Genomic DNA, 15870 nt, shown 5'->3' with positions numbered 1-15870 from the left:
CAAAGCAGGGAGTATAACTAAAAGACTCAGTCCCCAGACAAGTTTCATTTACTATATACAGTAGACACTACTACAGCTAAATATGCCAGTGCTTCCTAAATAAAACTAAAGAATACATAAGACATTCTGTACACATGTGCCAAGCAGTGTAGATAAACACACACTTGTGGGAACATAGAGGAAGGCAGGCAAGATCTTGGATCTTCCACTTCATGCTATATAAGAAGCTTTGTCAAGAAATTTTCTTCACTGATTAATATGTAGAAGTAACTTCAAGAAAAGAATCAAAGCTTGAAAATTCAATCTGAAAAAGAATAGACTGACTTCTGAACTCTTCCAAAATCTACCATCAAGACAGATGTTATAATGCTCTTAAGCTTCTAGTCACCTGGTACACTACAAGAAAATGAGCATGATCTTTGGAAGATATAAACCACTACCTTCCAATTATCTAAATAAACTCAGACAAGCTTCATTAAACAGTGTATTTAAACACCCCAATAAGAAAGCAGATTGATTATTCCACCATTTGAGTTAGAAGGGAACAAAGAGACTAAGAAGGTATTTAGATACAGGAAATTATTTCTAACAATGATATGAGAATGTGTTACTCTGTTGTGAAGGTAGAATAGAATCTCATTCTAAACTTGTTCCACTATGCTCTTGTCTGAAGGGTACTTAAGTTTATTATGCTTCTCAGACAAGGCCCAAGGTATACTTGTTTATAGCCCTTGGAAAAGGGTTTACAATTATGAAGAGAAGATCAGCTTACTGGATCCATCTGCAAACTTATCTCAAAAATATACGTCCTACATTTTAAACTGTATGATAAAGTTTAAATCAGATATATTTGTTCTTAGTAAATTCTGGATTTATTCATAAAAAATACTTTGCAGAGCTGGGCATGGTGGCTCACGCCTGTAATCCCAGAACTCTGGGAGGCCAAGGTGGGTGGATCGCTTGAGGTCAGGAGTTCAAGACCAACCTGGCCAGCCTGGTGAAACCCTGTCTCTACTAAAAATAATAATAATAAAAAAAAACTAGCCAGGTGTGGTGGTACTCGCCTGTAATCCCAGCTACTTGGGATGCTGAGGCAGAAGAATCACTTGAACCCAGGAGGCAGAGGTTGCAAAGAGCCGAGATTGTGCCACTTAATACAGCCTGGGCGACAGAGTGAGATTCCGTCCCAAAAAATATATATATATATATTTATACATATTTCATAGGGTTTCAAAAAATGTTGTCATTGTTTTGTTTGGTTCCAAGAGCAAGACTGGATCAGAAAACTGAATTGTATTTGGGGAAGAAAAAAAGAAAAAGCAGGGAGGGATTCAGAACAATGAAACAAATAGTTTCCAAGAATCACATTTAAGATTCCGAATAACACAGCTCTTCTCTTTCAAATTATGTTTCTGACTTGGCAAAAATAAAAGTAACAATCTCTTGTCACGAAGGTATCTCACCACTACTAGAAACTTAGATTAAAAAAAGCAAAACAACAACAAAAAACCCAAAAAACACACTTTCAAGCTAGCCTGAGTCTGAATTACTATGTTTCGTATTTCTATCATTTTTCTTCTTTTCCAACTATTACACATGTCGTGCAATGAACTCATTAATTTAACCTACAGGTAGCTCTTGACTGATTTTTGTATGTGAATCAATGGTGCTTTGACTCACAAAAAAAATATGGTTTTCTTACCCCTGACTTGTGTACTCAACAGGTTAACAAGAACAAAAGAGCAATGAAGCAGTCTTTTTTGTCTTCTGGTTTTGAAGAAAGGAATTTAAAAACTTTTTAAAAAAGATACTGTATTCTTTGGCCAGGTGTGAATCTGTGAATCTATTCTTTGGCCAGCACTTTGGTAGGCCGAGGTGGGTGGATCACAAGGTCAGGAGTTCAAGACCAGACTGGCCAACATGGTGAAACCCTGTCTTTACTAAAAAATAAAAAATTAGCCGGGCATGGTAGCTCGTGCCTGTAATCCCACCTACTTGGGAGGCAGAGGTAGGAGAATTGCTTGAACCAGGACCTGGGAGGTAGAAGTAGCAGTGAGCTGAGATCACGCCACTGCACTCCAGCCTGGGCTACAGAGTGAGACTCCATCTCAAAAAAAAAAAAAAAAAAAAAAAAAAAAGATACTGTTTTTTTTAACTTAAAAAATAGGGGAGATACAGAAAATATTCAATACCCTGGGAAGATTTTTAAAGGTATCCCATAACAACAAAATGTCAAAAAAGAAATCAAACTCCAGGCCAGGAATGGTGGCTCACGAGGTCAGGAGTTCAAGACCAGTCTGACCAACATGGTGAAACCGTGTCTCTATTAAAAATACAAAAATTGGCCAGGCGCAGTGGCTCAAGCCTGTAATCCCAGCACTTTGGGAGGCCGAGGCGGGTGGATCACGAGGTCGAGAGATCGAGACCATCCTGGTCAACATGGTGAAACCCCGTCTCTACCAAAATGGTGGTGCGTGCCTGTAATCCCAGCTACTCAGGAGGCTGAGGCAGGAGAATTGCCTGAACCCATGAGGCGGAGGCTGCGGTGAGCCAAGATCGCGCCATTGCACTCCAGCCTGGGTAACAAGAGCGAAACTCCGTCTCGAAAAAAAAAAAAAATACAAAAATTAGCCTGGCATGGTGATGTGCACCTGTAATCCCAGCTACTCAGGAGGCTGAGGTGGGAGAATAACTTGAACCTGAGAGGCAGAGGTTGCAGTGAGCCAAGACGGTATCACTGCACTCCAGCTTGGGCGACAGAGCAAGACTCTTGTTGAAAGAGAAAGAGAGAGAGAGAGAGAGAGAGAGAGAGAGAGAGAGAAATGAAACTCCAAAGTATTATTTAAGCAGAGAAGTAGAAGGAAACCAAGCAGAAGGTACCACATAACATAAGAAATTATGGAAAACAAAATTTAAAAGGGCTTAAAAAATTAAGAAACAAGATAATTTATCTCTTGATGATGTTAACTTGCTTGGAAATAAAGGATGAAGTTGCTATTTTCATTCCAATCATACTCCAGAGTATTTTGAAGGTGACTACTTCTCCAAAGACAAGTGAAAGATCATCTTTATTAGCAGTATATTATGGACCAATTCTTGCCCATTTTCTTAAAAACAGCACACATAGAACATTTGCAGCTAACTTTTCATCCAGGTAGTCTCTGATTATGATATATATAAAATGCCTTATTCATCTGCTTTTTGGGTCTTTCCAGCCTAGGACTCTGCTTCTGATAGTGGCTCAGAGACACGTTAACAGCAGGAAAGTAGCACTGTTAGCTTTTCATGAGTGCAAATTCAAAATAGAAAATGAAAATATTCAAAAGCAACTTTTTAATAACACCCTGATTTTGGCACCACTACACAAGAGACTATTGTTTTTATCCCAAACCACCAAATCTACAAAATATTCCTCAAGCTTGAAGCAGAGACTCTTTTTAATTTTTTAATTATTTTTAGAGACAAGGTCTTGCTTTGTCACCTAGGGTGGAATACAGTGGTGCAATCATAGTTCACTGTTACCTTGAACTCCTGGACTCAAGAGATCCTCTTGCCTTAGCCTCCTGAGTAGCTAGGACTACAGGCATGTACCGCCATACCTGGCTAAATGTTTTCTTTTTTTTTGAGACAGGCTTTTGGTACGTTGCCCAGGCTGTTTTTGAACTCCTAGTCTCCCACTTCAGCCTCTCAAAGCACTTGGATTATAAGCATGAGCCACCACAATCAGCCTAAAGCAGAGATTCTTCATACAGCTTATTTGTACATAGCAACTCCAAATTGAAAATGAAGATTCTTTTCATTTATCTTATGTAACAGCCTTTCAGTAGTCCTCTAGACCTTCAGATCTAAGAGTCCTTCTTGAACAGTGACGTGTTGTAGTTATAATCACATTACTCAATGTTTTCTCATCTTAATTCAAATACTCAAAAGACCACTCTTCCAAGATCTTAAAAGGAAGTCTATGTTAACTTTCAAATGCTTTTATGTGGCAAACAAACAAGGAGGTGAAAAATCACTGGTTGGCTGTTCCCGGGAACACAGATTCACATTTTGACGAGTTTCTTGAAATCACATTCAAATTATAAACATTTTAAGAAACTTCTACATCTAGGAAGCAATGATTTCCCTATAGAAGATGAATTTATCAAAATGGCCAAATTTATGGAATAAAAGTGAATGCCACCCTGTTGATTTCAATTAAACTTGATAAATTAGCAGGTAAAAAAAAACTTCAAAAGTTAAAGCCAACTTGGAATATAAGTCTTCATCGTATTCACACACTAGTTGAGTTTATTTAATAATCTCACTAATTCAATGTTTACTATAACCACCCAAAACTCCAAAGCACAAATAAAAAGTAGAATAGGTAGACTCTGTTTTCAAAGGGTTATAATCCAGTTGGGAAAAGATGAAAAATACCTACAAGGAAACTTTTGTTGTTGCTGTTAAGAAACAAGAAGCTGACACATCTTAGAGAATCAGGCTTTCAGAACAATTCCGGAGAGATCTGGATAGAGCGCGACACAGTGAAACCACCACTGTGTCCAGAATATTTACAAAGCACAGGCATGGTATGTGCAGAGGACTACACAGTACCTACTTACTGAAGGAGATGGTCTGAAAGGGCAGTGAGAGATCAAGTGGCTTGGTAAAATGAGCACTTTCCAATATCCAAACCTGAACGTGATTTTAGTAATAATGGAGGAAAACGGTGTGATCTTTCGTACAAAGACAACAAAACAAATGCTATTTTAGTTAAACTAATCTGGCCACTTTGTACCAGATGGATTAGAGGGAAAACCTAGATAAAGGAGATCCAACTGAAAGGCTACTGAAATAATTTAGATACAAGTTGAAACTCACTAGAAAAAGGTGACAATAAAAATGGGTAAGGCCTAACAAATGAAAAAGACTGCATAGTAAGATGCACGAATTTACAACAGACTTGCTAAAAAGGGATAAAGAACTTTCAGAATGACTCTAGGGTTTTAAGTTCGGAAGACTAGTAATGCTATAAACAAAATAGGAAATTTGGGAGACCAGCTAGTAAAATTAAATGGAAATGTTCTAACGATGGTCGGAAATTAAAGAACAGAATTCAGAAGAAAGAATGGGACTAAAAGGCTTCAAAATAGCATGGAGGTAATAATAGGCTCAGGGAATTTGAAGGAGTCATAAATGCATGACTAATCTCACGAGCACAAGGAAAGTCACAGTTTCAAAAAGGAATTGACTGACGGTGGCTCACACTTGTAATCCCAGCACTTTGGGTGAGACCAAGTCAGGAGGATCACTTAAGACAAGGAGTTCAAGACCAGCCTGAGCAACATTCAAAATAAATTATGAGTTCCAATTAGAACAGAAATCCCTGGGTTACAGTGTCATTTAAAATACTGAACTAAAACAGCCTTAAGGTTTAGAAAAAAATATTTCTTATTTTTTGCTTGAAGTAGGAGCTTGCCTGAAACTTCCACTGGACTACTGAAGGAACTACTACACCACAGATTTGTGCTTAAAGACTTTTTTTTTTTTTTTTTGAGACGGAGTTTCGCTCTTATTACCCAGGCTGGAGTGCAATGGCGCGATCTCGGCTCACCGCAACCTCCGCCTCCTGGGTTCAGGGAATTCTCCTGCCTCAGTCTCCTGAGTAGCAGGGATTACAGGCACGCACCACCATGCCCAGCTACTTTTTTGTATTTTTAGTAGAGAGGGGGTTTCACCATGTTGACCAGGATGGTCTCGATCTGTTGACCTCGTGACCCACCCGCCTCGGCCTCCCAAAGTGCTGGGATTACAGGCGTGAGCCACCGCGCCCGGCTGCTTAAAGACTTCTACTGGCCGGGCGCGGTGGCTCACGCCTGTAATCCCAGCACTTTGGGAGGCCGAGGCGGGTGGATCACGAGGTCAAGAGATCGAGACCATCCTGGTCAACATGGTGAAACCCCGTCTCTGCTAAAGGTGCAAAAAATTAGCTGGGCATGGTGGCGCGTGCCTGTAATCCCAGCTACTCCGGAGGCTGAGGCAGGAGAATTGCCTGAACCCAGGAGGCGGAGGTTGCGGTGAGCCGAGATCGCGCCATTGCACTCCAGCCTGGGTAACAAGAGCGAAACTCCGTCTCAAAAAAAAAAAAAAAAAAAAGACTTCTACTGAGTAGTAGCAAGGATCCTATCAAAAGAAAGTAAAAGGCCCTACAAGCTAGAGAGAAATGCAAAGCTTTAGAAGCCAATGGAAAGAATTTACTCTTTCACATAATTTCCCTCCACATTCCATAGTAGAAATTTTCCTGATCCTTACTTATTTTGCTGCAGTCTTGGTTTGTTGTTCACTTTTCATAATGTTCTAGAGAAAGCTTACAACTCAGATGTTATGTCATCCAACTACCAAGCTTAAGGTGTGTCTGATTCATAACAAAGCTTACTTTAAGGACAGTATTTAACTTTCTTCTGGACCACCTATTAAGAAAACCATTTTAACATTCTACATCTGGAAACAATGAGATGAGTTTCCTAACAAGAGAATCCCCTTTTCCTTTCAGGCAAGTTTGTAGAACTCTGGCTATCTACATTTGATAGGATCAGAGGCTGCTTCTACTGTAAGTAGGCCTTGTGTCTACCTACCTCTGTGAGGAAGATACGACTTCTAAGGCATTAACTAACCATGGGCATTCATCTATCTTCAAATAAGACAGACGGACAGACAGACAGACAGACAGACACACACACACACACACCCCAAAGCAAAACTCCAACCCTATCTTCAAATGTTTAAAACTCCTGTGTGATCAGCAAACATGGCAAAAATGTTAACATTTGCTGTAACTCGACAGCTGATGCAAGATTTCAATTATGTTATTCTCTTGAGGAAAGGAAAAAAAATCTATATTAGAAAGTCCCAGTGTCTGTCATTCTCATGATTTAACATAAAAGATTAATACCAAGATTTAAGTTTTACACACACACACACCCCCCAACAGCTCAGGATGCTTAAAAAGTTATTTTATAAGTTATTTTATTACTGAAAATGGCCTACCACGAACACTTTCCCAAAGTAACACAGTATGTGTGTCTGCCTGGTCCAAAGCTGGCCTGCCTGATTTTTTTTCTAAATAAAACACTAATCCACCCTATTCTTTGTTCAAATCAATTCTGTTTAATAAATACAAGATGTTTATACATAAAGGTGGATTTCACATTTTCTCATTTGATTCTCATAACAAGTCTCATTTTGTAGATGAGAAAATCCTCACAAAATATCTTGTTCCTTTATTACAACATGATCAGATCCAAGAAACGACAACAAAAATAATTCAAATAAATTATAAAAATAACGTGATCAGCTAAACAAAGTACTATTTTACCTTAATAAAAAGTACAACAAAATAATCAATGAAATGACATCATTAAGAAAAGCACGTCAATCTCTTAAAGACCAAACATAAACTTGTAGCGTCTGTCTGATTCAAGGGTTCTTATCTGCCAAAAGCAGTAAAAAGTTAAAAATCAAGCATCTAAAACTGCTTCATCCTTTCATGTTTAACACAAAATTTCCAAAACCCAATTTTAGGAAGAAACATTACTTAAAAACAACTTCTAAGAGATCTATTGTACAACATGGTGACTACAGTAATCACAATACATTGTATTCCTGAAAAATGCCGAGTGGTAAGGTTCTCACCACAAAAATGATAACCACGTGAGGTAACGCATTCAGCTAAATTTAGTCATTCTGCAATGTATTTATACTTCAAAACACCATGCTGTACATGATAAATACAACCTTATTTATCAATTTAAAAAATAAAAACTGAGTTCTCACCACACTTCCTATATATTTCTATTGTAGTTTCTTCATTGTAGCTAATTATTAACATCTATAACTCCAAACTAAACTGTAAATTCTTTTGTTGTTGTTGTTTTGAGACAGGGTTTCACTCCATCACCCGGACTGGAGAGCAGTGGCATGATCCTGGCTCACTGCAACCTCTACCTCCTGTGTTCAACTGATTCTCATGCCTTAGCCTCCTGAGTACCTGGGATTATAGACATGCATCACCACTCCTGGCTAATGTTTTTTTTTTTTTTTTAAGTAGAGACAAGGTTTCACCATGTTGGCCAGGCTGGTCTCAAACTCCTGGCCTCAAGTGATCCATTTGCCTCAGCCTCCTTAAAGTGCTAGAATTACAGGCATGCACCACCACAACTGGCCACTGGACTGCAAATTCTCTGCAGGAGGATATACTCTTTCTCTTTGAACTCTTAGAATCCGGCCCTGTGACGGCAACAAAATATTATCATTATATATGTAGAATAAAGTCAAGGAGGAACTACTACATTTGGGGAAAATCTTATTTTTTTTGTAGAAAATGCCTCTATTTAAAAAAAAATTTTCCTCCATACCACCAATTCTCTACTCTTCACCCTTTCTACCTGTATATGCCTCTAGAATTTTTATATTGATATCATGCTTAAAAGTATTTTGCTTTCCATTATGCATTTATGTCTACATTTGTGTCTCATACTAGGCGATAAATTGTCTGAGAGTGGGGACCATGTGTTGCATAGTATATTTATCTTTATTTATTTTTTGAGACGGAGTCTCACTCTGTTGCCCAAGCTGGAGTGCAGTGGTGCGATCTTGGCTCACTGCAACTTCTGCTCCTGGGTTCTGGCCGTTCTCCTTTCTCAGCCTCCTGAGTAGCTGGGATTACAGGCACCCACCACCACACGTGGCTAATTTTTTCTGTATTTTTGGTACAGACGGGCTTTCACCATGTTGGCCAGGCTGGTCTCGAACTCCTGACCTCATGATTCGCCTGCTTCAGCCTCCCAAAGTGCTGGGGTTATAGGCATAAGCCACCATGCCTGGCCTAGTGTATTTATCTTGATCTATTCAATCCATTCATAGTACCTCAAAATATAAAAATGTAAGAATTCTGTTGAATTACCTTTTCAGCCTGTCACTTTTTTTTCCCTCAGCCCTCCAGTAAGGTATTTGGGAGCATAGATCCAAGCCAGAACACTGAAATGATACTTAAAAAAAAAAAAAAGGCCGGGCGCGGTGGCTCAAGCCTGTAATCCCAGCACTTTGGGAGGCCGAGGCGGGTGGATCACGAGGTCGAGAGATCGAGACCATCCTGGTCAACAAGGTGAAACCCCGTCTCTACTAAAAATACAAAAAGTTAGCTGGGCATGGTGGTGCGTGCCTGTAATCCCAGCTACTTAGGAGGCTGAGGCAGGAGAATTGCCTGAGCCCAGGAGGCGGAGGTTGCGGTGAGCCGAGATCGCGCCATTGCACTCCAGCCTGGGTAACAAGAGCGAAACTCCGTCTCAAAAAAAAAAAAAAAAAAAGTAGGGGCAAGAAAACTAACTCTATGTCAATCTTCTGAATGTATGCATCATACTTCATATGAGAACTCAAATGATTTCAGGCATTTACTTTACACTAGTATGTCAAAGTTACAACACAGACAACTCTATCAGGAATGAACTCTCTAGCCATTTCTGGTAAACCTGCAAAACAGGATCTCCTGCTGGGCCAGGGGATATAACAGAATCCTGTCATCTTCCCTGTGGCGGGTAACCTGAGTCAATTCTCACCAAACCTGAAAGCTAGTCCTTTCTGGTTCCATTTGTAGGCATGGAGAGAGAAATCAGAGAGAAAAACCTGGGATTAGAATAGTTACAGCATGATTTAAAAAAAACAAAATAGTTCACCTGAACTCTGGCCACTACTATCCATGCTGCCAAACCTAGTACTTGGCAACCAGCACACATGGCTGTACTGACTGTACTCAGCATGAATGCCTCACAGGGGAGAGATCAGTCAGGGTACCTCATAAACAAAGAACTACACTAATATAAGGTGAAAATATTAGGCCCACTTATTTTTTTTCCTCTTAAAATTAATCTTCAACTCTTCTCTGGTCAAATTCTTTTATACTAAGTTCTATACAATAGTCTAAAAGATTCTGCCTTTTAATATTTGCTCTACTAAATAAATAATTCATCAAATTTTTGGTCCTCAATCTTTTGTTATATGAAATTTTCATTATGACAGCATTTGAAATCAAATTTCATTAAATCTTAAACTAAATTCTTCTATCCAAACATGTATTTTCTGTAATTTAGCATTTTTACTAATTCACGTTAACATCACCTTTTATGTACATTTAAAAAATCCTTTCAATTTACAATATGACTATTGTGTGAACAAGCCCCAAATTAATTAAATTTTTTTATCATACCACTCTCTCACATCAGTGATTTTTGTTAATTTATTTAAAAACCTGACAGGGCTCAGTGGCTCACACCTGACGTCAGGAGTTCGAGACCAGCCTGGTCAACATGGAGAAACCCTGTCTCTACTAAACATACAAAATTAGCTGGACATGGTGAGGTACGCCTATAATCCCAGCTACTCCGGAGGCTGAGGCAGGAGGATCATTTGAACCTAGGAGGCGGAGGTTGCGGTGAGCCAAGATTGCACCATTGCACTCTAGTCAGGGCAACATGAGTGAAACTCTGTCTCAAAAAAAAAACAAAAAACACGAACAAAACAAAACAAAACAAAACAAAACAGCCTACATCTTTTAAAAACACATATCTACAAACTTTTAAAATTACCATATATAATAGAGAAAAGAGCTTCCTCTGGTACGCATAAGAATATAAACAAGGAGATAAAGTGATTCTTCCCTTGGTCATTCCATAAAATGAATTATAATACAGACTTGTTACCAATCATATCTAACAATATCTATTTCAAGAGTTAACCAATGACATAATGGAAGCCTCTTAGCTTCATTATAGTGTTAAGTATTAGAACATCACTGAGCCTAGAAAAATGATATGCACACTCACATGCATATATACATACACACACAATCACATTTCTGATGCCTCTACTGAGAAATACACTAACTTGAAGAAGGCTTGAGAAGGCATCTTAATAACCCATTTCATATTTCCTTTTACTTATTTTGGGATAAGTTTCATTAAAGTCTCAGGCTATGTACAACTAAGCTACTTCTAACCCAGAATATATCTTGAGTTCTCTAGTGAAAAGTTACCCAACATAAAATTTAAATCCAGGAACTAACTAGTAAGAGTTTCTGGTAAATTTTAACTGCTGAAAGGCAGTGGAGGGGGAAAAAAAATCGAATCATGTTTCCATGTGAAAATTAAAAAAACAAGTGTGGACAAATCAGTTAATACAGGAATGTAAAACTCACTGAGGAAAATAATGTAAGGTACACACGGTAACAATCTGAGCAAAGACAGGAAAAAGGCATTTCTCCAAAAAATAAAAGGGTACTTTACCAGGGGACAATTATTCTAAATCAATGAAGTCCAAATGAATGAGATTTGACTCTATTTTATAAAAGCTCCACAATTATGTGACACTGTTAGTAACCAAACACTCTCAATTCCAAAGACAACCTGTTCAAGTTCACTTTGGCATGACCTAAAAAAACCTTCATCTTCACAGAAAAGGTACTAGGAAACCAAATAAAACCATCATTTGTTAAAACAAATATATTCAAAAGTATAGTAAACATAAAAATGCATGGAAATGTTGAGGAAAACAAAATGAGGTGGTTTTAAAATATAAACAGTAATATTTGGTATGAAAAATCCATTATTTACCCATTTTGACTACCATAGGACTACAATGCCACATTATGGTCAAAAATTGACAAATCTAAAAACAATGTTTAAGTCAACAGAGAGAACTTCCTCCTAATTAAATAAGTTCAATCAGACAAACAAAAACACCCAAACTTCTTCTTTCCCTAAAAATCCAACTTTGATATTAAGAACATTTTTCCATTGACCAATAGCCTACATTATCTCTCCAATCTCAGCTTCTTTACTCCTTTAGTTCACCCTTAGAGAGTATGAGACTGATCTTTCCAAAAACATATTTCAGTACAACCCTCCTTGCTCAAAAAATTTCAAGACTACCCCTGACACTCCTAATGTTCAAATTCCTTAGCTTGGCTTAAGTCAATCAAGCCAGGCTTATTCACAATTTGGCTCCCATCTTTCTGGATTCCTCTCAGTACTCTCCCAGAGGAAACTTCTCCAAACTGACCCACTGACTTCAGAATACCTTGTGTTTTGTAATTAACAAAATATTTTCTTCCTCTTAAGATTAATATACTGCAGAAAGCAAAGCCAAATTTTCTAAACAAATTTAAAAGTTGTTAAGAATGAAATGTATTCAAACCTTAATTTTTTGTTTTTTTGAGGCTGGAGTGCAGTGGCACAATCTTGGCTCACTGCAACCTCTGTCTCCTGTGTTCAAGCGATTCTACCACCTCAGCCTCCCAAGTAGCTGGGATTATAGGCACGTGCCACCAAACCTGGCTAATTTTTGTATTTTTAGTGGAAACATGATGCACCTGCCTCGGCCTCTCAAAGTGTTAAGAGCTACTGCGCCCAGCCAGCCCTTACCTATGTTTTTTTTGACAGAATAAGTTAATTTCTAGTGATTGCTTAAAGGACTGAGAACAAGAAAAGGTTTGGTAAAGAAACAAACCCACAAGTTGGGTACCATAGCTCACACCTGTAATCCCAGCACTTTGGGAGACCAAGGCGGGTGGATTCCAAGGTCAGATCAAGACCATCCTCGCCATCATGGCGAAACCCCGTCTTTACTAAAAATTCAAAAATTAGCTGGGTGTGGTGGTGCACATCTGTAATCCCAGCTACTCAGGAGGCTGAGGCAGGAGAATTGCTTGAACCCGGGAGGTAGATTGCAGTGAGCCAAGACCATGCCACTGTACTCCAGCCTCCTGGGCAACAATGAGACTCCGTCTCCAAAAAAAAAAAAAACCCTTATCTTCTCTCAAGCTTTTAACATGGTCACTGAATGGAAGCAATGCTTCCACTCAATTTTTGACTAAAAACTCCTGTGAAAGATGATAAGACAAAAGACTTAGAAACCCTGGACAGTGTCCAAATATTTGACTCATCTTAAATATTTTATGATATATTTTATGATTCACCATCAGGGCCCCGGTCTATTGCTAAACTACATAAGTAGTTTAGGCCAATTAGGCTGTCACTTTTTTCTAGGGAAATGTACATCCCCAAATCACCCCAGAATTTTCAAGAAACATTAAATTGTTTTAAAGGAGCAATAACTATTTTCATAATCACAAATAATGTATCAGCAAGTTTTGGCTGTTATCAATACATTTCTAAGCACTGAAGATACCAACTTAAAACTTTAACTCCCCCCCAAAACCAAAGATTAACTTAAACTAAACCACTGCACTACAATTAACTAGATCACAATAAAGACAGCTCCCAAATCCTAAATCCTTTTGCTAAGAATTTACTTTTTGTGGGAACAATGCCTGATTTATGAAATTAAAAAACAAAAAAACAAAAAAACCCTTTCAAAAAAGGAAAACAGCAACAACAAGACTTGGTTTAAAATTTACAAAGAAAAGTTTATCAACTTGGAGCCTATGGTAAATCAATTATTTACTGAAGACAAAGCCACACAAAAAAGGTGAGGCAGCATCTCAGGTATCAGATCATCATTGCATAATACTTAGAGCCCTTGAACTAAGAGGTCAGCTCACTCTTGAGCCACAACAGACATCAAAAGGGTTATCCTCAAGTATCTCATTAGCAGGTCTACAGCAAAGATAGAAGAAACAAATGTAAGAACTAAAAATAATACAAAGAAAAAAGCATAGGGCAAAGGGAAAGGTTGGAGGTAAGAACAGAAAGAAGAGAATTAAATGTGTAAGACTAGAAAGAAGAAGAAGAAAAATCAACAATGAGAGAAGGTGTAGTTAAAGTAAAAAGGCAGATACACTTGCCTGGGGGACATTAGCCCCAAAGGTAATATACCACTGACTAGAAATCTTCCAATGAGGAGTTGCCCAAGAAATCATTTTAAAAAGTTTTAGGAAAACCACTGTTCTTAGAAAACCCCTGACTTTTGAATGAACTGAAACCAGAATCTAATCTGTCTTTTTCTGAATGTTCTCAAACTGTATTGTTTATTATACTTTATTACAATCCTATAAATTATAAATTTGATTTTTAAGTTCTGGCCATACTTTGATAAGCTCCAAACCTAAAATAACACTTGACTAGTTAATGCCGTCAAGTGAAGCATCAGTAGGTAATTCACAGTAACATTATGGGGGAGAAAAAACTTTAAAAATGTCCTAATCTGGGTACCTACAAGTCATGAAAGATCCAGCAGATGGGGTCTGAAACCACCAAATTGTTTTTAAAAGGTAGAGGACAAAAAAAGAAATGGAGAGAGGAGTGGGTCTGGGCTATCCAAAATATAAAAATTATTTCAAGAGAAACTTAGTAAAAATTCAAAGTCAAGAAGAGTAAATAAAATGTCATTAAGGGCACAAGATACAAAAATTCATTAAAATATTGCTTTTGCTTAGTCTCTTCAAAACAGAAAGCTGTGTATCCCTGATTGGTCCAGCCATTCTCCGAAAGCCAGTACTCAGCATTGAGATGTTAGTGAGAATTCTTTAAAGCTGTTTGAAGCTCTGAAACCAAAACTATAGAGTCCCATAATCTTTCTAGGATATAAGGAAGCTTGTGTGAGCTTAGATTTTCTGGCCTAGAACATATTTTTACATTTGTTCACCAGGAAAAGGCACTTCTCAAAACTGATCCACATCATGAAGGTTTTATCAGAAAGTATCTAACTACATGGTAAATACATCATTTAGCCAGAAAAAATTCTGAATCAGAGCTGTCACTGAGAAGTCTGGTGCTTTGGATTTGGCTTTCTGTATGTTTTCTCTAATCATTTATTTTTTCCTACTTTCCAACCACTTCATATTGCCACTGTCCTTCCATTCCCATCCTTTACTTTCCTCCTGTACAGATGCACAAAAAGAGTATCAGTACCACTATATATGTATGTGTATACATACACACCCATATGCGTGTATATGTATACACACACACAAAGACACACACAGCAGAAGTATAAACCAAAGATGAAGATATAAATAATATTGCAGAATGGAAATAAATCCATTCCTTATTATTTCTAAAACAAAACAGAACTGTGGTTGGATACAACAACTCACCCGATGGTTCTTCAGGCTCACTTTCGTTTTCTTCCTCAGGTGGGGCTTGAGGGGGTGGTGGGGGAAGCTTCTTTTCCTTCTCTGCTTTAGCATTTCTCTCTTCTTCTGAATAATACTCATCTTCTGAGAGGTTGGCCAAGCTTTCATCCATCTCTCTGTACTCTACCTATATGGAAATCATACCAGGGAAAGCTAAATACAGTGAACATTTAAAATCAGGAGTCTATGTGGGACCATCAGTTAATGTGAATTAACTTCACATTTTAAGGGAAGAAGAACAAGGAACAAGCCAGTTTTTAATACGTAGTTATTAAAAACAAAGTCCTCATGAAACAATGTTGTGTCAGTTCAGGTTTACACTAAGCTGTAACTTTTTTTTTTTTTTAAGACAGGGTTTCACTATGTTGGTCAGGCTGGTCTTGAACTCCCAACCTCAGGAGATCCACCCGCCTTGGCCTCTAAAGTGCTTGGATTACAGGCGTGAGCCACCATGCCCGGCCCAAAGCTGTAACTTTTACATCATAGCACTGACATTCAAACCATTGACTCTACGGCTCTCTACAACTCTCAAGAAACTTTTAAATTGTGTGTATCATGCTCACATGCCAGAAATTCCAACAAAAGATTAAAATAATCCTCAGACAAAAATATACTTAACTAGAATACTAACTCTGTCTAATGCCAAGTATGTGGCATTAGACTATTCTACTATTCCAAATGAAAACAGCAAAAGAATTCCAAAAACCAAAGGAGGGCATGGAGTGAAAAATAACAACGGTCAA

The 15870-nt window shown here is 38.1% G+C and overlaps 1 protein-coding gene across 2 annotated transcripts in view; it reads right to left on the bottom strand.

Annotated features, from left to right (window-relative positions):
- The window catches only part of KDM1A (lysine demethylase 1A), a 70979-nt gene that overhangs the window by 41437 nt on the left and 13672 nt on the right, over window positions 1-15870 (bottom strand). For both annotated transcript variants that reach the window (XM_010345466.3, XM_010345467.3), the window contains exon 2: window positions 15089-15254. In XM_010345466.3, the coding sequence (XP_010343768.2) occupies window positions 15089-15254 (166 nt within the window). The remainder of the gene's footprint in view (window positions 1-15088; window positions 15255-15870) is intronic.

Source organism: Saimiri boliviensis, chromosome 11, assembly GCF_048565385.1.
Source record: "Saimiri boliviensis isolate mSaiBol1 chromosome 11, mSaiBol1.pri, whole genome shotgun sequence".
Classification (NCBI taxonomy): Eukaryota; Metazoa; Chordata; class Mammalia; order Primates; family Cebidae; genus Saimiri; species Saimiri boliviensis.
This window is presented reverse-complemented; position numbering and strand designations above follow the sequence as displayed.